The sequence below is a fragment of the Erpetoichthys calabaricus genome, chromosome 4, assembly GCF_900747795.2.
Source record: "Erpetoichthys calabaricus chromosome 4, fErpCal1.3, whole genome shotgun sequence".
NCBI lineage: Eukaryota > Metazoa > Chordata > Cladistia > Polypteriformes > Polypteridae > Erpetoichthys > Erpetoichthys calabaricus.
Genome location: NC_041397.2, coordinates 23,640,474 through 23,666,999, shown reverse-complemented (window position 1 = coordinate 23,666,999; position 26,526 = coordinate 23,640,474). Strand labels below are relative to the sequence as shown.

At 39.1% G+C, this 26,526-nt stretch overlaps 1 protein-coding gene across 1 annotated transcript in view; it reads right to left on the bottom strand.

The window, feature by feature from the left end:
* Positions 1 to 24,829, bottom strand: part of LOC114649891 (forkhead box protein O1-A-like) — a 243,658-nt gene extending 218,829 nt beyond the window's left edge. The window contains exon 1 of the mRNA XM_028799260.2: positions 23,959 to 24,829. Within this exon, the coding sequence (XP_028655093.1) occupies positions 23,959 to 24,516 (558 nt within the window). The 5' untranslated portion in view covers positions 24,517 to 24,829. The remainder of the gene's footprint in view (positions 1 to 23,958) is intronic.
* Positions 24,830 to 26,526: the final 1,697 nt, after the last annotated feature.

Sequence of the window (26,526 nt, the reverse complement as noted above, 5' to 3'; positions counted from 1 at the left end):
GCATGTTGTTTGCATGTTTTATAAGAAAAGGCCAAATATGCACTATAGCCAAGCCACAACGAAATAATGACGATCATTTGTTTTCTATAAAGCAAACCAAGTCGCTTTTTATGCTCAGAAGATGGCAAACACAGAACAACTGCGGACTCCGCGTTTTAGTAAGTAAAATTAGTAATTTTTAGTTTCCTGTTGTTTTCAAATCTATTTAAGGAGGCAGATCTAATTTGAGAGTTTTGTGCCAATGCAGCATCATGATTTGGAGCAATTTTAAATAAATGTACAACAAATCACCTTTGAATCATTGTAATAGCATTACTGAATACTGAGTTGCAGCAATCTGTGAGACAACAAAACTAACTCCTGTGTGCCAAGCTAAACGCCCACACACCATTCTCCCACCACCCCATGTAGACACTCTCCATGGTACATGGGCAGAGTCAATAAATTATTCGTAATCCACATGCATATCTCCAACCATGTCCAAACCCTGACACTGCTGTTACTTCTTGAATGTCATCGATGTTTTGAAATGATGATGTGAATTACTGGGCATGTCACATTATGTGACTGACTGCAGACTGCCTACGACTACAGAGAGGAGGACACTATGCAAGCAGTTGTCTATTATGAACAATGAACATTAGCCACAATACACCACCATATTGGTGGTAGGCTGCTATCACAGAACTGCAATATGGACAGATACAAAACATTGTTTGTCCCCAGCAGCCATTAGACTCTTCAGCACTTCTCAAATGGTGCGGGTACTCGGCCTGATGCTCCTTCTCTGCTCATAAGCCCCAGTTTCTTATGTTAGCTAAGCACTACATCTGATATCTCATTCCTTGGTCACTACTGTATAACCTATTTTCATAATGTGCCACTGTGTTACTTTATTTTATTTTTATTTTCGTATTATGTCACTTTACTATCTGTCATATTTAGTATTATGTCACTTTATTTTTATGTACCACCTGTCACTTTGGTACTAATATTATTTGCACAATTCAAAATTGCACTGACACCATCTACATTACCCGTACTAGACTGTAAGATTACAAGTCCAGTGTATTTGTACAGTGTGTACTTAAATGTTTGTATCTAACTTGGTATAATCCTTGGCTACTGGTATCTATTGACTTCAGTTGCCATATTAAATTAGCTTTCAGCCAAACATAAGATGCCGTTTAAAGCGTATCACTGCACAATTAGAAGCAAATATAAATTTGCATGATGATTTTCAGTCAAATTATCATGCAAAGTGAACTGCAAAGGAGAGTTGTCATATAGAAATTCTTTAGAATTGTCGTTTTTTTCTCAGTCTCCTGAATGCGGGCTCAGCCAGACTTCTAGACAGAAGACACAGGTCAGTGGCAAGTAGGAGAAACCACATCATCGTCACAAAGAAAACACAATAAGACAGTTTGACGTGCGTATAGTTAGAATACTCAGGGAAGGATTGGATGACCAGACGGCCTGGCAAATTAGCTTTTCTCTAAGACTCACATCATGCTGTAGTCTTTTTTATTTTTTTGCTTTCCTTATCTTCATTTCCACTAAGTGTTTGACATGTGCCAAGCATTGCTTATTGATTAATTTATTTAGTTTATTTCAGTCTCCATATTGGGTGACAGTTTTGCATTTGGTGACCTGTACAGTGCTCTGTGCCAGTTTTCAGTGAGGAGCCAACTAGCCATCAGTGCATTTAGGACTGAAGTTAGGAAGCACTTTTTTATGCAAAGAGTTGTGGGGCTCTGGAACAAACTATCGAGACATGGAGTCGAAGCAGAAACCTTGACAACCTTTAAGAAGAATCAGGATAAGATATTAGGACAGCTTAGCTATTAGCTGAACAAACAGGTTTGATGGATTGAATGGTCTTCTTTCATTTGTCAAATTTCTTATGTTCTTCCATTTTCTAAAGCTCTTTTTACTTATTACAGTGTCACAGAGCACCAATGCCCAGACCAGTAGAACGGAAAGCAAGGCAGGAACTATTCTTGGATGGGACACCAGCCGATCACATTACCTAAGTAAGCACAAAATCACTGTCTGCCATAGTAGATGATTTGAGATTCACCAACTCACCCACATCATTTGAGGTGACAAAACTATAGCATCTGGATAAAACCCACATGGACAATATTCAGACTTTATAGGGATTGACTCCAGGTACTTGAGGCAGCAATCCTATCCATTATAAAATCACCCCACCTTATTAAGAGTGAATGTTTCTTTTCTTAAAGAAAACTCAACTGAAAAGCACACTGCACTATTTATTTATGAATTTTTCTCTGAAAGGTACATGTAGATTTCCAGTTACTGTATTAAATATTGTCACGCATACACTTCAAACAAACATCTCCCCAGCTCATCACAGGAACGCAATACCACTCCAGGGCGAGAGGGGGCACTGTCCCTAATAGTCTCGTCTTTTCTTTCAATGCAGCACTGAGAAGATTTCCTTTCCGGCCAAACGGCTATAAAAGTCCAACGCCTCCCAATGTTGGCATCTCATTTCCACCCAAACCTGTAAAAGGATGGGGCTCCATGTGACTGACCTGCTCTCAACTTTAAGAAGCCAAGAAGGCTGCAGCATTAAAATTATTTCTGTTTTGCACCTGCCAGCACCTATATTGATTTATATTTATTTAGAATTAAAAGGGGCAACCCAGCTGGCACTCTCAACACTTTTTGGAACTCACCCTGCATTTATTCACCCATCCACAATATCAAGCAAAAAATAAAATACATCTAAAAAGTATTTAGTAATGTAATTATCTTTAGATTTAGATCTGTAGTGCACACTTGAGCCATTTAGCATTGGCACACTTTATTGTCCGTCTCTCAAATAAAGACAACAATCAAAACAGAAACACTGTTTTTCATCAATGCAGATAACAAAAATGAACTTTACAAAGAGGACACCGGTTTCTGATACACAGGGTCTGCCCTTTAATCCTGCTGGGTGAAAGACGCCAGTCATTTACATTGGTTAATCTGTTGCTGCACGTTTGCCGAAATGTTTTCAAACAGAATTACGTCAAAGGTACAAATGCCTTAAACAAACAAATAAAAGTCAAACTCTGAACCAGTCTTCTGACATGCTTGTTTTAAATGACCGAAGAGTACAGATAAACATGTTTGACATTTGAACACTATGGGTATTTATTATTTTGTGCTTCTTTTTAATAGGCTAAAATGTCTGGTAACACTTTATTAGAACTTTCATTAATAAGTCACTAACATTAGATAATGCTTTACGGATTATTAGTTCTTGTACACTCAAATATTTATAAATGTCAATACCAATAATGAAAATTATTAGAAAGTGTTGCCAATAGGAAAAAAAAAGGTTGTTATTTAATGCTTCATCTAATGCTACTCTTTTAGAAAATCATTGATAACACTTTAGGTAATGCAAAAATGCATCTATCACTCATTTTCTCTTTTGTAACAGGAAGACATTCTTTGAGTCTTCATAACACATCATCAACAACAACAACAAGAACAAATTACTTCTTGTATACCCCAAAATCACACAAGGAATTCCTCAGTGGGCTTTAATAGGCCCTGTTTTTTGACAGCCCCCCAGCTTTGAATCCATATGAAAACAAGAAATCTTCAGAAAGGCAATTCAGTGGGAGACCTCCTTCCAGGTAGGCTGAACAAGCAATGGGTATAAAAACCATGGGGTAAACACAACACACACAACTGAATAGAGTTAGATGGCCAATCTATCATGACCACCTCACAAATACAATCTAGCAGTACAGACTAATTAGTTCTTGCACAGCACTCCTCATCAAGTGTAGGTGCAAAGCAATGCAAGAACTCTCAAGGCAAAATGATACCACTCACTAAATACAGAACTATCACATGTAAGGATACTGAATTGATCAGAAACAAGGTAGAAACTGATTATCATAAATTAAAAACAACACTTGTCCATCAGTTAATTGTAGAACCACAGCCAGATTGTACAAAAGGAGTGAGACAAGCCAGACACAGTCAGAGTCCTGGAGACCTCGGCCAACGATTACCCCAACCGCACCCCCCCAATCGGCCATTCTATAGCTGAGCCAGCGCTGAATAGGGGAGGTTTAATAGCATTTTATAAAAATCGTATTACTATTTTTATTTTACCACTAATGACTATCAACAGAAATGCACAAAGAACCAGCAACTCTAGTCAGGGTATCCTAAACTAAAGTCATGAGTCTTTAACCGAGATCTAAAAGATGAGATGAAGGGGCACTTCTTATACTAGCAGGCAGACCATTCCGCAGCTTCAGGGCCCTATAACTAAAAGCTCAGCCTCCCACTGTTATTTTATTTATCATAATTGCTTATTAATCATTGCTTATTAATCATAAGCAGGCCGGCATCATGAGATCTTAATGTGCGCTCTGGTTTGTATGTAAGTAAAGATAAGTTCAGATAAGTAAATAGTGCCTTGGCCATTTAAGGCTTTACATGCCAAAAGGAGGAGGATTTTGAAATCTGCCCTAAACTTAACTGGGAGCCACTGTAAGGACTTGAGAACTGGAGTTATGTGGTCATATTTTCTTGTTCTTATAATAATTCTTGCAGCAGCATTCTGAATTAACTGAAACTGTATAAAGAATGATTTGAGTAGCCACCACATTGCAGTAGTCAATCCTACTAGAAAGAAATGCATGAATTAATACATTATTAATAAATGAATTAATTAATTAATGTAAGGACTTAAGAACTAAAGTTATGTGTCCAGTAGATCAGTTATTCATCTCTGTGCTGTGTGGCATGTTGGTACAATGACTTGTTAATAAGATTGATTCTTGGGTCTTATGCTAAATATCTTATATACCAGTAACGGCGCACTGCACAATAATGTGTAATGAATACACTTGACTTGAGCATTCCTAGTTTTCATTCTCTTTCTCTGTACGTTTAGCATTTGTTTGCTCAGAGGTTGATGCTCTTGCTGCTTCCTGAGCAGCTCTTCTTTTCTCCACCCTAGCGGCCCACTTCTTCTTTTCTTTCGTCTGCATCTTTTCGCGTTAAAACTAAATAAGTCACTGTTTGTGTTGCAATTACGTAGTACATCCTTAATTTTTCACTTAAGCTGGCACTTAAGTCTTCAATCTGCCTCAAGAATGCTTTAAGATATGAAGAGGAAGGGGAAGAGACGGCGAAGATGATAGTGATGAGAATGACACTCGAACGCTTGCACTGCACAGCTGCCCTGCTGGCTGCTGTTGAGAGTTGATTCCACAATAAAATAAAATAAAAATAAAAAGAGAAATAACCTTAGAGGTCAATCATCACCCTGAAAAAGGATAGTAGACGTCACATAGTATATGTGTACCAAATTTCAGGTCAATAGGTCAAATGGTTTGCGAGCTACAGGTGATTTAAAATTCTTGACAAACAGAGTAGTGTATTATATAAGAAGATAAATGTCTATGTGTGGAAGTGTGTTTGTCTTCTATTCGGCCTGGAAATGCAAGACTAAAGCATGAAGCTCAAAGAAAGAGACTCTGTCGCCAAAGTGAAACCGTCGAGAAAAGAGAAACTCGCTTAGCCGCTAATACACAAGCGAGGCGAGCACATCGGCAAAACAAAACCTCCCAAGGAGAGAGAAACTCGCTTAGCCGCTGACAGACAACAGAGGCGAGCACGTCCACAAAACGAAACCGCCGAGGAAAGAGAACCTCACTTAGCCGCTAATGTACAACCGGTGCGATTGATTGATTGAAATACCAGAATCCATGGTTTCTAGGAGCCCAGGCTTTTTACAGTGCGAGCTTAGTATAATATAAATATAAATGTGTCTTAGTTACACCACCTCATATGCTAAGGCCTTGTTTAATAAGAGTAAGTGAGTAATAGATGCATTTATGCAGTACCTAAACTAAAGTGCTACCAAATCATTTATTCATTAGTTGATCATTGTATTAGTTTGCAGTATCTATTCTAAATTTAAAACTGTTCCCCCATTGTGAATAAAGTTTAATTAATTAAAGCAATTAAAGTTATTATAAGTGTTACCAAATGTTTCACAGACAATTTAATGACACAGGATCCACTCAATTGTCCAAAATGCATTTGTAGTATGGTTGCAAGTGCAATGGTTGACTGATCTTCATCTAGGTCACAATTCTAGACGAACACAATCTGACTCAACTAAGAACACGCAAACAGTTTCATTTTTCATGTCTTTATTGAGTCATTCACAGTGCAGCCTGGGAAGAGTAAGTGAACCTCTGTGTTAATGATGTCTTCAAAACTTAAAAGGAGAAAGATGTTTCAGTTAAGCAGATGAAATTGGAAGTGTGGGTTGCACTGGTGCCTCACCCTTTAAATAAAGGCATACATGGCCCGGTTACAGACAAATCTGTTCTCCTCAAGAAATGTTACTTAGTGTGAACCATGCCTCGATTGTAATAACTGTAACAGGATCTTAGAAGATGCATTATAGAGATGCATGAAGCTAGAAAAAGCTACAAACGCATTGCAAAGGATCTGTGTGTGTTCATCAATCATTTTATACTGTCTACAAATGGAAAAAAATTCTCCCTAGTAGTGGATGTCCTGTAAAAATCACTCCAAGATCACAAAGGGCAATCCTAAAAGAGGTGCAAAAGAACTCAAGGTTAACAGCAAAAGACCACCACAGAAGCCTACAAACTGTCTTTGTCTTGTGTCTACCACTAACACTGAACAAGAACGGTGTTTATGGTGGGACATCACAAAGTAAAGCAATTCTGTCAAAAAAAAATAAGAACATTGGAACACATCTAAACTTTGCCCAAGACCACCTAGATGTTCCACCAGGCTTCTGGGAAAATGTTCTCTGGACAGATGAGACAAAAGTTGAACAATTTGGAAGAAATGCACAACGCAATGCTTGGAGGAAACAGAACACTGCACACTGATCCCGATTGTAAGGAGTAGTGGAGGGAGCATCATGGTTTGGGTCTGCTTTGATAACTCAGGGCCTGGACACCATGTAATCAATGAGGGAGCAAGGAATTCAAAGGTTATATCAAGAATTTTACAGGTTAATGTAAGGGCAGCAGTACATGACCTCAAACTTAAGAGATGATGGGTGATGCAACAAGACAATGGCCCAAAGCACATAAGAAAATGAACTAAAAAATGGCTGGAAAAGAAGAAGATTTGTGTTTTAGAATGGCCAAGTCAGAGTTCTTACCTTAATTCAATTGAGATGCTATGGCAGCATTTTCTAACCAGTGTACCATGGGACAGTGGTGCACTGTGAAAGCTACACTGGTGTGCCGTGGAAATAATAGTGTAGCGCAGCTGTGTCTGAACCTGAGCTGGATAAGCACTGCAGGTGGTCTGCGTGAGGAGGACAGGACTACCTGGAGAAGCTAGCATATAAGCAGCTTCGTGACCACTATGTTGCAGGAAGTTGTAAGAATGGAGAAGAGCTTTGGAAGACAGACGATTGAAAAAATATAGGAAGACAGAATGTCTGAGGTTTAATGAAGATCAGAATTCAGAAGCTAGCCTGCAGGGAGAAAAACAGAATTAGCATTTTGGATGCATCTCTTGGCTGCTAGAGTACCTGGGTGTGTGGTAACAACAGTGAGTCTCACAGGGCTGGCGGAGAGTGGGAATACGAGTTGCCTCTGTGGTGGAGAGGGGCAGAGAGAGAGGGAGAGGTTAAGATCACATCCTGATAAAGCGCATTGCCGCATTAACCACATGACAAACCAACTCAGGATCTCAGATAAGGACCCGAGTGCAGTCATGCAATGGGTGACACCTCAGCATCACACTACGTCAGATGGAATGGAACAGTGTGAGGTTTTTATGATGGCTGGAGTGCCAATCCTGCCACCAACCCCCAGGTTTTTCCCTGCAGGTTGGAAGGCCTACATGCAGGGCTGGATGCAGATAAGCGGCATACCCTGGACGGAGCAACTGCAGGTTAAGGACCTTGCTCAAGGGCCCAACGAATTAGAGTCTCCTTTGGCGTTTACGGAATCCAAACTGGCAACCTTGCCAGTGCAGATCCCTATCAACAGAGACGGCAGGCAAAGGGATAAAGCAGCTGGGAAATGCCAGCAAAGTGCGATCTGCGAATGCTGATCTCGGAGCTGCTTTTCACCGGCTTCACCGATAGTTGCACCACTGTATGATGTGCTTGAGGTTAGTAGTAATAGTGGTGTGCCTTGGGATGTTTTTGGCTTTGAAAAGTGTGCCACCACAAAAAAAGTTTGGGAAACACTGTGTTATGGCATGGCCCAAAGAGAGCTGTGCAATCAGGACAATTCAGAAATACTGATGAACCAAAACAGTGGGGAGAAATGGCCCAAAATGAATCCTCCGTGTTGTGCAAGTCTTATAAGTAGCAACTGGAAAAGTTTGGTGGAGGGTTGTTGCTCTTAAAGGAGGATCTACAAGCTATTAAAATCAAGGGTTCACTTACTTTTTCTAGTCTGCACTATTAATAATTATACTCAATAAAGACATGAAAAGTACAACTGTTTGTGTGTTATTAGTTTAGTCAGATTGTGTTCCTCCATAATCGTGACGTAGATGAATATCAGACCACGTTTAATGAGTACTCAATGCAGAAATGCAGTGAATTCCAACAGGTTTGCTTACTCCATCTTGCAAGTGTATATTTTATATAGCACCTTTCAGTTGCGTCATAGTTTTACATTAAGAGACTGAGTCGAAACAGTAGGCTGGTCACCATCTCTGTCTGCGTGCCCATCATGTGTTTCTCTCCAGGTACTGCAGTCTTGCTTTCACAGCGTACGGACTTGCATTCATTCCACATATGGGAGTGTGCTTTGAGACTTACTCAAGCTGGCCTTACCACTTATTTTGTTGGGATGGGCCCACTGCTCTCTGCCTGACCTAAAAACTGGACTAAGCAGGCTCAGTAAATGGGTGGATGGATAGATGGATAGTGAGTGATTAAGCAAGTTTAAATAAACTGTAGCTTTCAAAGTGAGCACTATCACAAATAACTTCCAAAAATAAATAATCATTTAATGATTAAACCGAAGAGGATTACCAGCCTTTTAAGGAGGAGAAAATGTTTAAATTGCCAATAGCATTATCTGGGGTCTTTCAGGTCCTACCTACGCAGAACCTTTACGGGAAGCATCTGGGCAGAAGTCTACAGTCTCGAGAATGCATATTATTTACAATGATTTCTACAAACCAGCAATATGAATACATTAGGTTTAAGGTTTATAGAAGATTGTATACTGTTGCAGGCTCCATACGACCAGTATTTCCTGGTCTGGTGCTGTGCTTTTGTTTGCAAATCTAGTTGGTTCTTTACTGGGACTGGAAAAAAATTAAGAAATAGATGAATACACATTAAAAGAAGACTTAATAAAAGAACTCTCCTAAAATGGAATATAGCATGCCTTCTAATTAATTCTGTAAATGAATAATGATGAAAAGCTCTACAAACAGCCCTCACCATTTATATTCCATTGTCAGATCGTGTAATCGTGTAATTTCAGGGTTCAGAACTGCTTTTTCAAGATGGTATAGATTACAATGTGGCATGGTGGCACCGCTGTAAGAACTGCTGCCTCCAAGAACCTGTCACTGTCTGTGAGGAGTTGCATGTTGTCATCTTTGTGGGATCTTCTGTGTGTGGAGGCTCTTATAATAATAATAATTCTTCACATTTATGAAGCACTTTTCTCACTACACAAAGTGCACTCCATGCAGGGAGGACCCAGGAAGCGAACTCACAATCTCCTTACTGCAAAGCAGCAGCGCTACCACTGCGTCACCTGCTTATAGCCGCAAAAGGGTAGGAGGGCAACTCCATATTAATGCCCATGGTTTTGGAACGGGATGCCTAACAAGTTCATATAGGTGTGATGGTCAGGTGCTCATAATTCTTTGGCCATGTAGCGTATTTTCTAAAAGAGATATATTCCAGAAGATACAATTCAAGCTGATGTCGAGAATGAACAGGGCTGTGGAGAGGTGGGAAACTGTATTTGGCATTCATCAGAATTTTTGTTCCCTTTTATGTAATTATATCAAATCCAAATCTGATTTGTAATCCTACTTGGGAAAAACATGACCAAAATGATCCCAGTACTGTGCACAGTGCAAAAAAACAGTATTACAATATATTAAAATTCCAAATCCTTGGAAACTGATCCATTCCAAGCACTGATCTGACTGGAAGCCAAATACAACTCCAAGATGCCATCTCAATAAGATAGAACATTCATATAAAAATGCTAAGACCTTAAACTAAAAATGCTTCACCATTTTCTTTTTCTTGCACCTTCCCATGTTTACATGCATCCCTTATGCAATGGCAGGTTAAACTCGCTGGGTGCCAGACAGATTTTTAGATAACACATTTCTGCGAATACCAGGGAGTTTGAAAACAGAATAAATGAATATATGTATCCTTCTATGAATCTATTTTTTGAATGTTTCTTCCATGACGATTACACAGAGGACTAGAGACTTTCCTGGAAACGTAAAACGCGAGACAAGAACCGTCCTGGCTGGAGGCCAGTCTCTTGCGGTTGCACTTACTCACACACCCACACTTACTCATACACTGCCAATTAAGACTTACCAGCTAGCCATAACATGCAAATGTTTGGGAGGTGGGAGGAATCTGGAGTACCCGGGGAAGAAAAAAAAAAAACAAAAACACACAGATAAATATATACACAGGGAGAATGTGCAAACTCTACACTGAGAATAACTGGGCCGAGAATCAAACCCAGGTCTCAGGAGCTGTGAGGCAGCAATACTGAATGCCTCTTTATTGACACCATATATGTATATGGACGACAAAATTCAAAATGATACTTAAAGAATCTATCTATCTATCTATCTATCTATCTATCTATCTATCTATCTATCTATCTAAAATTTTTTTTTATTTACATATGCAACCTGTGAAGCCCAGGTTGCCTGGGGCCTTGATATCTTCTCTTTAAACCCAGATACTGATAGTCAAGACTACAGCAATGGGGACATATAAACAACACAAGTTGGGGTAAATATCCATTGCTCAGGTATATTCAAACATCCATTGTCCGAAAAATAAATAAAATGCTGAGCAGTCAAAAAATAATCCAACAAAATAATCCACAATAAACACAAATGTGGAGTAAAATCAATTAATCTTTATCTATAATACGCTTCCGTGGCTGTTCGTTTTGTCTGTCCAGGATTTTAAATCACCTGTAGCTCGCAAACCGTTTGACCTATTGACCTGAAATTTGGTGCACATATACTACGTGACGTCTACTGTACGCTTTCAGGGTGATGACTGACCTCCAAGGTTATCGATCCATCCAACCTGCTATATCCTAACTACAGGGTGGTCTACGGGGGGTCTGCTGGAGCCAATCCCAGCCAACACAGGGCGCAAGGCAGGAAACAACACCCCAGGCAGGGCGCCAGCCCACCGCAGGGCGTATTCCTCTTTTTATTTTATTGTAGAAAGAATTCTCCGCAGCGGCCAGAAGGGTGGACATGCGGTGCATTTGTATGGGTGCCATTCTCATCCCTACCCCCTTCTCTGTCACTTCCCCTACCTCTTCATATCTTAAATCATTCTTGAGGCAGATTGAAGACTTAAGTGCCAGTTTAAGTGAAAAATTAAAGAAAACGAACTAAGCAATTGCAACACAAACACTGACTTAATCAGTTTTAACGCAAAAAGATATTGACGAAATAAGAGAAGAAGTGGGCCGCTAGGCTGGAGAAAAGAAGAGCTGCTCAGGAAGCAGCAAGAGCATCAACCTCTGAGCATACGAATGTTAAACATACAGAGAAAGAGGATGAAAACTAGGAATGATCAAGTCAAGTGTATTCTGTGCACATTATCACGCAGTGCGCCATTACTGGTAAATAAATAATCTATAAACAATGTTAAAATGAAACACCCAACTGTATTTATCAATAGCGCCTGATGACCCTGACTCTCTTGGCTCACTGACCCCTAATGTCTTACTTGTATTTCTGAATTGATGAGATGTAATTTTCTCAAACTAAATAAGGAGAAATCAGAAATCTTAGTGATTAGCAAATATGGATATAATGAGGGTATTAAAAATAAACTTAATCCATTAGGCTTAAAAGTCAAGACGGAGGTAAAGAATTTAAGGGTAATTATTGACTCTGAACTAAATTTTAAATCGCATATTAATCAGATTACTAGGACAGCATTTTTACACTTAAGAAATATAGCAAAAATTAGACCCCTCAAAATTTTGCAAGATGATGAAAAATTAGTTTTAATTTAAATTGAATTTTAGTCGACTAGATTACTGCAACGCACTCCTCTCAGGACTACCCAAAAAGAGACATCAACTGATTGCAACGAGTGCAGAATGCAGCTGCTAGAATCTTAACTAGGAAAAGAAAATCCGAGTACACCTCTCTAGTTCTGATGTCACTACACTGGTTACCTGTGTCATTTAGAATTGACTTTAAAATACTGCTTATGGTTTATAAAGCCTTAAATAATCTGCTCCATCCTATATTTCGGAATGCCTTTCACCTTACACTCCAAATCGTAACCTTAGATCTTCAAATGAGGGTCTGCTTATAATCCAAGAGCTAAACTTACAAGAAGTGGTGAGGTGGCCTTCTGCTGTTATGAGCCTAAAATCTGGTATAACTTACCAATAGAAATTCACCAGGCTAATACAGTAGAGCACTTTAAAAAACTGCTAAAAACACATTACTTTAACATGGCTTTCTCATAGCTTCATTTTAGTGTGACCCTGATATTCTGTATATGCGTTTAATTATAGTTTTTTTCATGGCTCCACAATCAGTACTAACCCCTACTTTCTCTGCTGTTCTTTTTCCCGTTTTTCTGTTGTGCTGATCTGCGCCACCACCACCTGATCAAAGCACCGTGATGTCCCTACATTGATGGATTGAGAGCCAGATGTCCACATGACCATCATCATCAAGTTGTTCCACGTGAAGCCTGAAAACCATGAGGATTGAGAGAGAGATCATTAATGTTAGGTAGAATGCCCAGATTTTGTTTTTTTGTTTTCTCCAGCCCTGTTTTTTCTGTCCTCCCTGGCCTATCGGACCTTACTTTATTCTTTGTTAATTAGTATTGCCTAATTTTTATATTTTTTTCTTTTTTCATCCTTCATCATATAAAGCACTTTGAGATACATCACTTGATGTATGTATGAAAACATGCTATAGAAATAAATGTTGTTGTTGTTAAAACCGGGACACTTCTCCTCAGTTCTCTAAGCCTTAGTGCCTTTTTTTTTCTGTCTTCGCCCCACTAATCCATCAGGTCTGCACAGTGTAGCTGAGATGCCGGCATCCAAGATCTTTAAAATGCCTTGGGTACCACAGCCATTTCACCACTGGGGCTCCGAAAACCCGTTCCATCCTCCCACCACCTTAACGCCGGCATCCACAGGACGATCTTCTGAAGCTCTTCAGTTGCTCCTGCTCCCTGGATGCTCAGCAGGAGTGACCCTAAACCTATAAGCATCGTTCCTCTCGGTCAACCACAGGACCAACTCCAGGCCGGCCAACCTCCTGCAATATGCATAAGTTTTTCTCACCCGATTGTTCTCTTTTTATTTTTCTATACCTTTTCCTTGATAGAATGAAGTTAATTAATTCTCACATTTCAAGTACAACTGCGACAGAAGCCAAAACTGAGATAGACAGTGCATAAGCTTTTAAACTTACAAATATTTCAAAGTAAAATAATTGGCACAGTGCGCCCACTGGCAGAAAAAGCAAACAACAGAAACCAAAAACGAATATCAACATTTTTAAATATAACCACCCTCTAATCCCAGGTTGCTCTCTTGCTAGACATATTTCCTTAACTTCTCATTGCCCTAAGCGCCTTACTCTGTAGTGATGCATCCTAGTTTTGAAATCCCCTAAACTGTCACTATTTATAGGACAAAGAAGTCAAAATGCTGGGCCCTACCATGTAATGAAGAATCCAGCACAACTCCCATCCTTTTTAGTGTAAGGTAACATGCATCCAATAATCACTAAGGACCACTTTTACATTTAGACATTTATTAAGGTAATGTTCCATTCTGATGTTTGTGCAACTTCCATAATGCTAGAGGATATTAAGTGGAGGTTCTTAACATACTGATCATTAAATCACTGGTATCAAAGAAAGTTCTGACTAAATTCAACAGTGAGGGGTGTAATGATGGGTCATTAATTATAAAATGCACTATCAAGTTGAGCACCTATTAAAAACAATACCACCCTGATAAGTGCAAGGTTGAAGAATCAGCACCACCCTACAAGCCAATAAACAACCATATTGTCAACCCTGGTCTCAAACATTTGTAGGCTTTGCGCCTTAAGAATCAAATTACCCAAACTATTCTATAACATTTCAGTAATTATTTACCGTTCTGATGCTGATCTTTCTGATCATTAAATAGGTCATTACGATGGTAACTGACAAGAAGAATTCATAATTAATTGCAGAATTACAGTATTTGAGGGTTCCTCTAGAGTGCCTCTTTCCCTTGCACGATTTGGCCCAAAAACTAATCAGCACATCGTCATCTCATTACAGGCTTAACTTTCAAGTTTGGTATTTTTCCGTCCAGCCATTTTAGCTCTAGACCATCTTCAATGACACACAAACACACACACATCATCGGGATATCGATGTTTTCTGTATCAGGGGACCCTAAAACGTTGAGATCCGTCAAAAACCGGACATCAAAATTTTTGACGAATCTAAAGCTTTCGCTCCTCCCCCATAGATGATAGGTTATGGTGGGGGAAGGCACAAAGCAAAAAAGAAAAGAAATTAAATTGAAAAAGCAGAATGCCAAACCTGTCACTGAAAAAAATAATAATTTACATTTTTGTATCTGATAATTCCCCTTTTCCATGTTCTGGAATGTGAGTTTTTACTGACTAACTGCACGTAGTGAGGCTAGCTATCCAGAATCTAAAGGGTATGACTTTTTCACACAGGCGTCTCCTGAACTGTAGATATCTCTTCACAGCACACTTTGCCTCTTCACTACCAATAAGCAGCTGTAAGCTTCACATTTGTTGGTGAAATGCAAAAGTAAATATGCCGAGTGTCCAGCTCTGCTCAAGTGTCTGATGGAGGCTTCTAGCTACAGACGTGTATTTAGATAGTCAAGAATGGTTCATTTTGGTTGTTGTATTAACTGTATATGAAAAATGGAAAGCTTTAAATAGACCACTGTGGAAACAGTTATTGTTATTTAAGTAGTGAATAAAGCTTTAGACTTTAGAACCTGAGGTTGTGGATTCAAATCCTACCACTGAAACTGTGTAACCACAAGCAGGTCACTTCACCTGCCTGGGCTACAACTGGAAAAAACAAAACAATTGTGACCAATAGTATCTCAAAAGTTGTAAGTTGCCTTGGATAAATGTGTCAGCCAAGTAAGTAAATATAACAGATGAAAAAGAAGAAAATAATAATAGTGAATGCAGTATTACAAAAAAAAGAAATCTTTTAAATATAAATGTTTTTTAATTTGATCACGCTCTTTGATTATTGATTTAAAAAGTCCTATGAAGCATCTAACTTAAAACTACAGCTACACAGGCAAATTGTAAAAGGTGCAAATAAACAAGAAAAACAAGAAACTCACTTAAGTTTGTTCTCATTGATTTCATCTGTAAATGTAGAAATCCTGTGTTAGTTTAAATCTGCACTTAGATGAAAAAAGTGAAATAAAACAAAGTTAATGCAATCACTGGGTAATATGAATAAGAAAAAAACACAAGTATTAGCCCAAAATGAGCCTACAGGAGTATCACAGCTATATAGCTCACTTCCTATTAGGCACCATGTTGAGGCAAGTGTTATGCTACACACGTGCAGGCTGTGTGGTCTTGTGGCTTAGTACCCTGAGCTTTAAAGCACAACGCTGTTGGTTCAATCTCTGCTTCCACCTGACTGTGAAATGCTGAGCAAGTTACTTAACCTGCTTGTGCAGCAAATGCAGAAAAATAAATATAAGAACATTTCCAATGTTGAATGTGACCTTGGGTAAACACATCTGCCAAATATACAACAATTATGTAATATGGTCTAACTGCACTTGGCAAATAACTGCCTATAAAATATTTCGGAAGTATTTCCTTCTTAATATTAGTGAATCTATTTAAAAATGAGCTGTAAAGGTTCATAACTCTGTTCTAAAAAGTGTCAAACACATGCATAAAATCTCTATAGATAGATAGATAGATAGATAGATAGATAGATAGATAGATAGATAGATAGATAGATAGATAGATAGATAGATAGATAGATAGATAGATAGATAGATAGATAGATAGCAGTGCCGGATTAACCAATAGACACATGTAGCATATGCTACGGGCCCCGCAATTTCGGGGGCCCCCAAATGGTGGACCCAATATTTAATGAAAAAGTGCAGCATTGAAAAACTGGTCTTTAAAAATATTATCTTTACGTTTTTAAACTGTAAATTTCTTACACAACAAAACTTTAGGGGCCCAACACATAAAATTCACATAAATATTATAAGATTCTTATTATAATCGAGAGTAAAATAATTATTTAGTCCGGTTTGAACTGTTCAGAATCTAAACTTCAGATGATGCAGACCAAAAGGGCCCCCAAATTTGAAATGTGCTACGGGCCCCCAAAGCTCTTAATCCGGCCCTGATAGATAGATAGATATGATAGGCATTATATGATAGATAGATAGATAGATAGATAGATAGATAGATAGATAGATAGATAGATAGATAGATAGATAGATAGCCTCACGCACAGGCCCATGGGAGGCAGTTTCTGGGCTCTAGTGAATGTAGTCTCCTGCCGAGCCAGGGGTTGGCACTGTTTTCTGAACCTTTCTCTTTTTCTCCCTCTGCAGACCAGGTGATAAATGACCCTTCCATCACTGACATCATCTCCGTTGTTTGTTCTCCTGGACCCGCCCCTTCCTGCCGTCTACATTCATAATCCAGAAAACTAGCTACCTGCTTCAGTTCTGTTTTGGACTTGTGTCTACAAAGGTATTTCCACAAATAATTGCATGTTTATTTCCCTTTCTAATTATACTGGACTACCCAGGTGGTACCCCAATTTTTTATCTATGTTTCTTGTTTCATTTTAAGATAGATAGATAGATAGATAGATAGATAGATAGATAGATAGATAGATAGATAGATAGATAGATAGATAGATAGATAGATAGATAGATAGATAGATAGATAGAAATGAAATGTAATCTGTAATAGACAGACAGACTACATGGTTTTATTAACAATAAATCTACATAACAATTGGAGGTGTTTTTCGACATCTGTGCCATGTACGTATAGTGCAGCTGACTGACCGCAGTAAGAGTCACTTTGTGCTTTTCACAGCAGTTTCTTTACATGGTTCCACTGTGCACGAACTTTAAAGGCAAAACTGCAGATAACAGCACGGTTTCATTTTTGTTCTTCCTGCCAATCTTATTTAAAAGAAAAAAGGTGTCAAATGATGTTCATGAGAAAGAAAAAAGAAGAAGAAAGATCCTTCACCTTATCTTTTTTGTGTTTTTTTTTCTTTCAAAAAAACTCCCTTTTAGTCAGATTGAAAATAGTAAGGTTTAACCATGGCCTACAAAAACCTCAAAGCTGCAAAGCTGTGCAAAAAAAAAAAAATCACAAATTCTACATTTTGTCGATTCATTTTCTCATGTAATAATTTGCATCTGACCCTTTTTCCATGCAATGCAAACTACTGCAAAGAAAGAAAATCTTACTTAACTTTTAAAGTCTCATAGGACTATAAAAGGAAAAAAGGTTAACATAATGAAAACCTCTGATTTTAAACGTTTTAAACACAACTATAAAGAAGCTGAACAAACATAAAATACAAGTCCAATGCAAGTGTTTTGCAAATGACTTACTTTTTATCAACCTGTACTTTATAAGTCACTTTTCTACAGGAATGGCGCAGTGGGTAGTGCTGCCATCTAATGGATTAGGCATTCTGGGTTCAAATCCTGTGCCTGGTCATCATCAGTGTGGCGTTTGCGCAGTCTCTGTGAGGGGTTTTCCTGCTATATATCTACAATTACATGGCAATTCCAAACTGACCCCATTAGAGTGTGCATGAGTGAGCCCTGCGATACACTGCCATCTTGTCCTGGGCTGTTTTTTGCTTTCTGCCCAGTACTGATAGGAGAGGCTCCAGGCCCATGCAACCCTGGATTGAACTAAACTGTATTTCTACAGCAAAAACAATCCCAAGGTATTTTATTTAATAAAAACATCTTTGCATACACATTTTAATACTTGGAGTACATGCAGGTCAAGTGACTGTGATCAGCTTTGAGTGAGCAATCAACCCGACAGGCCTAACTGGAGAACAGCCACCGTCAACAGAGAGAATGTGCAAACTCCATGCAGACAGCGGCAGATCGGGAATCTAAATTTAGGACTTTGGAGCTGTGAGTTTGTAGTGCTAACCACTGCACCACTGTACCTCCCATGGCTACTTCATACATTAAACATGGAGAACACCTTTAAAATGTCCACATGCACGACTGTATAAAGAAACCAACCCAACTATTTTGCTTACAGTAGTATGACTGACTGTGTTCTGACTTCCTTCCAAAATCAAATTGAGAAAATCATGTCATTAAACTTCAAGAAAGAATAATGCCCTGGTTGTTCATTCATATTCACTTACACTACAAACACTAACAATATTTGTTTTAGCTCACAAAAGGCATAACCGTTGTACTTGCTTGGCACACGATAAAGGCACGCAGACTGTTTATTTATCTACCAAATAGTGCATCTGGTCCAAAAGTGCATTCTTCTCATCCTTTCATAGGTTTGTCACTTTAATTTGCTTTAAGACAGAGCAACATATTGCACAATCTACACACAATGTCTCGGTGGCATGTATGTGTGCCTTTTTAAATATGTTAATTACAAAATAATTTCCTCAATGCCCGTAAATCCAAAACAGATGCAAAGATTTACAGTTTATGCATGAAGCGTATAATGTTGCTATGATAAGCTGTGCCTGTGACTCTGGATAAATGAATAAAGAAAAAAAAATATGTTTGAATCTTTTAAATGGCTTATTAGCCTCAACAGAGGAAAATGATTAAAAGATTAGGAAGTCAAATTTGACTAGACATATTTTCTCCATAATTTTTTTTTCATTTCATTGCAATGAATATGTGATGTAGGGGTTAACGCTTTGAACTTGAAGCCCTGAGGCTATGGTTTCAAATCCCACTGCTGACACCATGTGACCATGAGCAAGTCACTTGACCTGCCTGTGCTCCAAATGGCAAACCAAAAGAAATGTCACCAATCATATCCTAAATGTTGGATAAAGGTGTCAGCCAAATAAGTAAATGCAAATTAGTACGGTGTAAAGCAGGGGTCGCCAAGTCCGGTCCTGGGGGACCACAATGGCTGCAGGTTTTCATTCTAACCCTTTTTTTAATGAGTATCCTGTTTGTGCTGCTAATTCAATTCTTTTTTAAGATTTGCTCCCCTGAATTTCTTCCTCGTTCCTCTGAATTGCTTCATTTCTTTCCTTAAATGGCACCCAAACAGAAATGAAATGTGAAGTAAGTGAGTCAACAGAAGACCAACAAAGTCAGGGCTTCAAACTCCAACCAATTTCATTCCAACCAGCTCCTTAATGAGGTTCCCTTTTCTTGTCGTTAATTAAACTCTTTCTTTACCTCCATGGCTTGTTGCTGCTCTCATGGTACAAAAGCAGACATTTCAGAAATTGATTTTCTCTTTTCTAAGAGCTCTGTTCAAATGTTTTGTGGACCAGAGCAGATCGACATTCCTGAGACCTTCACCTTTCTTTATTTTCAGATATTGTATGATGGGCACCAGTTGTTTTGGCTAATTTTGCATCTCATTATTGTTTGGCTGCTAATTAAGGGATCTGAGTCTTCAAGAGCCGGTCATTTAAAATTAGTTCAAAAGAATTAAATTAGCAGCAAAAATATGTTACTCATTAAGAAAAGGCTTAGAATGAAAACCTGCAGCCATGGTGGTCCTCCAGGACTGGACTTGGCAACCCCTGGTATAAAGTGTTATATCTTATTCAGGTCAGATCAGCTACCTATTCTATTTCTTTAAAAATCAAATAAACACTTTTAGAAAATACTGTTCTGGTGAAAAGTGTTCACATGCTTTGGACACTTTTACACTTCGCTGGACTGCAATATACAACTTTGCGTTTCCCAAAAAACATTTCAAAATTAATAAAACACAAAAATGACATGATGTTACAGTGAAAATGAAATTGTATGGTGATTCCTAAATAAATTACAAACAGAAAATAGAAAACGACCAATTTCATTATCTCCTTCAACAAAGACACCTAAACTGGCTCTCAAGTCCAAGTATGTGGATACAATTATTAAAAAAGCATAAATCAGAAGAAAGGAGCATAAACAAACACTGCAAAATCATTTAGAAATGGAGAAACTAAGGCCTAACTATGAATCCTCTTAGGACAGTGCATTCTCCAAAATGGAGTATTATGGAAAGAAGCCGTTACCTGAAGCCAGGTTGACGCTCATGGACAATGTTACAAGGTTGAGACGAACGGACCTCCGAATACAACTAGAAATGTGCTTCCTAAAGCTGGATTTTATGTTAGAAAGTTACATGAAAGGCCTTGTTAAAAAAAATCTCACATCTTAAATGCAATTAGCTGGATCAAAAAACTACACCTTTTGGTCTCAACAATAAGCACAGGGCTTGGTACGAGCGAACCAACACACCACACGCATTCCTAGCTTAAAACATGTTGCTGTCAGCCTCACGCTAAGGACATCTTCCTGTAGGTCGAGCCTTGAAAGTCTGGTAAAGAAATAAAAAGAAGCTAACAGTAAGATAGCACAGAGAAAATCAAGCATGAAAATGACACAAAACATACAGCCAAAACACACTGGAGCAACTCCAACCTAAAAAAAAAGTGAATGTTCTGGAGTCACTTATCCAAAGCCCCGACCTCTGATGTGTGGCAGGAGATGAAAAACTGCTGTTCACCAACGGTGCCCATCCAGCTTAAGGGAGGCTCAACAATTTTGCCAAGAACTATGGGAGGGAGAAGAAAAAAAAACACACACACTGTCCAGATGTGTGTGAAGTTGGTAGAAATACATTCTAAAACGTTCATGGACTGAAAAATTGACTTTGCCAACAACAGAAAGTGAATATTTTGGGAATCAATTATTCATTTTAATTTAAAGGGATCGTTCACTTAGAAAACTCAATTAAATATTGACTCCAATATGACGTGACAACATGTTTGTGCTTTGCAACACCTAAACAATCACTTTACGAATCCGTACAGTATGGAAATAATATGTGAAGGTTGATATCTTTTCTAAGCATAGTAAAATCTTAACTCTTCGTAATGTGACAAACATATTCAAGTATTTATGCACGCACAGTAGCTGAGCCCTTCATTACGCTGAAGGTAGAAGTCTGGAAATAATTATGCCAAAACTACAAACCTGAATATGGATCAGAGAACTCCAGTTTCTGTGATAAGTTCAGAAAACCGATTAACTTACAGTAGGATCTTCTTTACGGTGCTACGCTAAAGTAACCATTTAATGTAATGCCTCGTAAAACGACATCAGAGATAACAGGATCATTTGCAAGCATTGCGATCTTCACCAAACTGCACTTTGATTGGTCTTTTGGCAGACAGTACACTAGCATTAAGCCAACATCTTGAAAAACATTTAGCTAATGTGAGACATGGCCAGTCTGGGCACAGGCACTAATGTAATATCGGGATCTTCCCTCATGTAGCTGTGAAAACTACCAAAGGGAAAGGAACCTAACTGACATACTATCTCTTTTTATTTCTTTTAACAAGCAGTTACATTAGCTTTGTGAATCAAAACATTAGAACTCCATACATCCCAAAGCAGTGGAACCGTCCAGCCTTTTGGACTTCTTAATGTTGCTTTCCAATATGTGGTTAATAAGACATCATCTTTATACTCAGCATGTGTTAACAAAATATTCTAAACTTACTTAATCTAATTCATGGTTGCAGAGGAGTAATGGCATTAATTATTTGTACTTGTTTAGATTTAATAGACATCTTAATGCATTCAATACATACATTTGCTTAATGTGTAGTTTTGGAAACAAAATTACCAATAAAAGAATTACTGATTTCAGTGTTCCAGCAAATATGGAAAATTGTTACACCACAAATTATTACCAAAGCTTAAATGTATTCTGCCAAAATATCCCATATCATTATTATTTTAAGCAATGTACTCATTTCATACATGCTGTCAAAATGTACTGCACATTATTGATTTGACACTAACCTGTAATATTTACAGTACATCCTAAATATTTCAAAAAGAGCTTTAATGTGCAGTATATTCCAGTGCCAAGCATGCAACTCTGGACCCATTTCTGTAAACACACTGAAAAAAGTTTGCATTTCAGATGTACTGTACAACACGTCAAGCCTATAAAACCGTTTGAAGGAATACAAAAGAAGTCGAAAATCTGAAAGCAGAGTGAAAGTTCAATTCAGGTCAGGTACAGTAACAACATGTGGACTTTCAATTCAGATGCAGTTAGGCTGGGCCATCACACACAGTAAGAGTAGTAACTAATTAATTTATAATATTAGTATTTGACTAATCTGACATATTGTTACATATAAAAACTGCCAATATAAAAATATGATGGAAAAAATACTTTTGTGTCTGTCATGCAGTGGGTGAATTCAACATATGCGTCTTAAGCCTGCATATATGCTGTGTAACAATAAAATTAGGTAATACACATAAAGTTCAACCCGTGTGTTAGTCTTTAAGCTTAAAATGCTGTTTTTCTGAATTTCGTTTTACTTTTCAGAGTCAACTTTTTGCTGCTTTTGCAAATGCACAACTGCACTGATCTTTATATACGCACAACACAATAATAACACCTTGAAAGATTTCAACCTTGTATCGAGCAGCCACATTCAAATAAAAATCACTGCTGCCCCAATAAAAGTAAACCATCTCTTATATCCACGCTACAAATATACAATCTCTCTGAATAAACACAAAGTGAGCAAAAATAATCAGAAAGCCAAAAAAAAAGAAAATATGTGCCTATCAAAAGAGTCAATTTATGATGGTTAAATTTAAGGGGCAAAAAAGATTTAGCCTAAGTCCGTCAAGTTAATGTTTTAAAGTGCCTAGCAAAAATATTGGCACAAAATTGATTTAATCGAATGTATTGACTTCCTTTGCAGAACAGAAGTGTGTGAACTATCCTCATTATACATTAGTCTTTTTTCAAGTTTAACAAGTAAATGTCACCTCGTGCCACGGTTCCTATATCGAGAATGGGCTGAGAGAAATAAACCTAAGGTATAACAAACCCCATTTGAAGATCTATGTAAAATATAATACTGCAGATTGGGATATTTACTTTAGGATTATCTAAACGTAATCTTCTGGGCGCAAAGACATCGCTATAACTCTTCCAAATACTAGAACGCAATAACGTAAACACAGTGCTGAGTAACCTACACCCTGTGGACATGCGGGCAATTGCAGTCTCACATTGAGAGGAAAACGCGCAGACACGTAAAGTCCAGAGATGAACCACTCGGCGGTACACACAGCGGTACACCGTACGCCTAATCAGTCACTGCATATACACACAACCACACACACGCCTTTACTCAAACAACTGCCTGGTATAGGCGAACACAAGCGCACATCACACACCGGGAAAGCCTGCGTGACACACCGAAAATGTACAGGAATCAAGTGCGCCTAGTCAGCATGCGATTCCAAAGGGAATCCCCTCACACATCCAATGAAGTTTCGTGAAAACTACAGGGTCACTAGCGAGAGAAGGCACAGCCATGTGAGTGCTGAATGTGACACGATGACACGGTTGAGTGGGTAGCAACCTTACCTTCCAGCCGGCCGAGCTGTTGCTGTCTCCCTTGTCCTTAAAGTAGGGCACGCTCTTAACCATCCAGTCGTAGATCTGAGACAAGGTGAGTCTCTTTTCTGGTGAGCTCTCGATGGCCTTCGTGATCAGGTCGGCGTAGGACATATTTCCCCAGGCGTTCCTGCGGGAGGAGCTGCTCTTCCTCTGTGCGGCTACAGCTGCGGAGCCGGCCGGCGACGATAGGGAGGTGGGAGCCACCTGTTGATGTGCAAGCGGGTGCTGATGTTGCTGCGTCGGCGGCTGGTGAATGCACCCATCCTGGCACTGGAAATCACTGCACACGGTCAGCGGCTTCACCTCCTGGTAATCTTCATTCTCTTCTAACAGGCTGAAGTCGTTGATGAAATCAACATTGCTCCCGGGCTCCTGTTTGACAGAAGGAGCCGGCGAAGAGGTGTTGGAGTTCGCGGGATTGATAAACTCCGGACGGGGCAGCGGCCAGGTGCAAGAACGCGGGCGGGACAGCGGCTCGAAATCTGGGTCGATCTCCACCACTTGTTGCTGCGGGGCTTCAGCCATCGCGCTTGGCAAAGTGAATAAAATAAAAATCCAAATCAAGAAGTCCTCACATATACGCCTCCCTCCTTGCTCTCGTTCTCTTTCTCGTCACTGTGTCAAGACCGGCAGCAGCAGTGAAAAAAAAACGTTGAGAAACCAAAGTTAAACGAATCACGAGTGCCTGTCACTTCTCACAGCTTCGCGATGACATATGTCCAATCCGAGCGACGTTCAGAGAACAGACGGTACACTGGCTGACATACACTCGCCACACAACATCACGAAAGCCTGCGTTCGCTGCCTGTTGAATGTCGATCTGAAAGACTAGCACGGCGGACTTACTGGAACTACGCAGAGTCAGGTGGCCACGCCCATCTCCGCCGAGTGAAAGCTCCACTGACCAATCGGAGACCGTACCTTCTTGCGCGTGCTTCTAAATGTCCCCACCCTCCGCTACTTTTTTTTCCTTTCCAACAACTTTGTTTTGGTAAAATGACATCGAGTCATAAAACACGGAAAATGCGGGGTCAGTGAGCTTCACTTGTTTTTGTTTTGCGCGCTCTCTATCTTTCTTTCCAGCGCTTTGCAAAATCTTCAAGAAGTCATCTGTAAAAACAAAATTCATTCGAGGGCGGGGGCTTTTTTTTGACAGATGTCATTTTCTACTGACGGCGACGTCTTAACTTCTAGCTAACTTGTGTTTAACACTTACTCATGGCGGGGGGGGGGGGGGGGTGGATAGCGGAGATAGGGGAGGGCTTTACAAATCTGGGCAGACGTCGCTAGTCGTGTTCTGTCTGCCTCTTTCGGCGACTGCTTGTCTCTTTATAAGCAGTAATTCGTGAGTGCGCACAAAGTGCCTCTGGGGATTAACAGTACACCATACCGATTGATCAATTCATCCGTTATTATAATGATTTACCTTGGACATTGATTGATGTGCTCCCTGCATGGATAGAAAATAAAGCATTAGTTAGATTTTTAAATGCTAAAGTATTAACTGAAGTACTCATCGAAAATGACACTTAGAGTATTTGCAAAAAAATGTGTTGTTAATTTATATTTTTTTTATCACTGTACTTGTGTTGACAGAGAAAAACGGAATAGCAGGAATCGAGCCCCCAAGCAGGAAAAATGACAGCCTGGCTTCACACATAGGAAATCTATCAACTTACTAGATGACCCAGCTGAGTAAGTTCAAATCACTGATGCTGCTGTCTGATGATCAATATCTTTATTTATTCATCCATTTTCTAAACTGAATATCCAGTTTAGGGTTTAGACTGGGGTCCATGTCCATCCCGGATATATTGAATGCATGGTGATAACCATCTTTGGACAGACTGCAGATCCATTGCAGGGCACAGTTACATACACACAACCCCACGTTGGCAATCATTGGACTGTGCATATCCTTTGGATGTACCCAGAACAAAATCCCCAAAGACACAGGAGCATTCTGAAGGTAATCACAGCACCACCTGACGCCTTCATCTATTAAAAATGATAATAATACCAATAATAATAAAACATGTTAAGGGTAAATTTCACACAGTGAACAAAAGACACATGCAATAAGCTACCAAAAAGTGTGGGAGACAGGAGGACTTTAGGGACTTTCAAAACTCGACTTGATGTCATTTTGGAGTAGCTAGATGGTTTGGACTGGAGAACTTTGGATTCTGGGCTGTCTTAAAAGAATTATAGGCCCCCGGGCAAAGCAGTGCACTGGAGCCCCTACCTACACAACCACTCAGAAAGTCACAACATACATAGATTATAATGGGGCCCCTATGCTCATGGGGCCCCCGGGCAACTGCCCATGCGTTAAGATGGCCCTGTTTGGATTGGATTTACTTTATTGTCATTCAAACCAAACTAGAAGGGCACAACTGAACAAAATTGTGTTTCTGCAGGCTCAATGTACAAGCATAAACATAAAGACAAGTGCCCGTTATAAATGGCCTGTTCTGTATATTTTATTTATTTATTTCTAGCTCTGCTTACCTGTGGAAGACTGGTCATAAAATA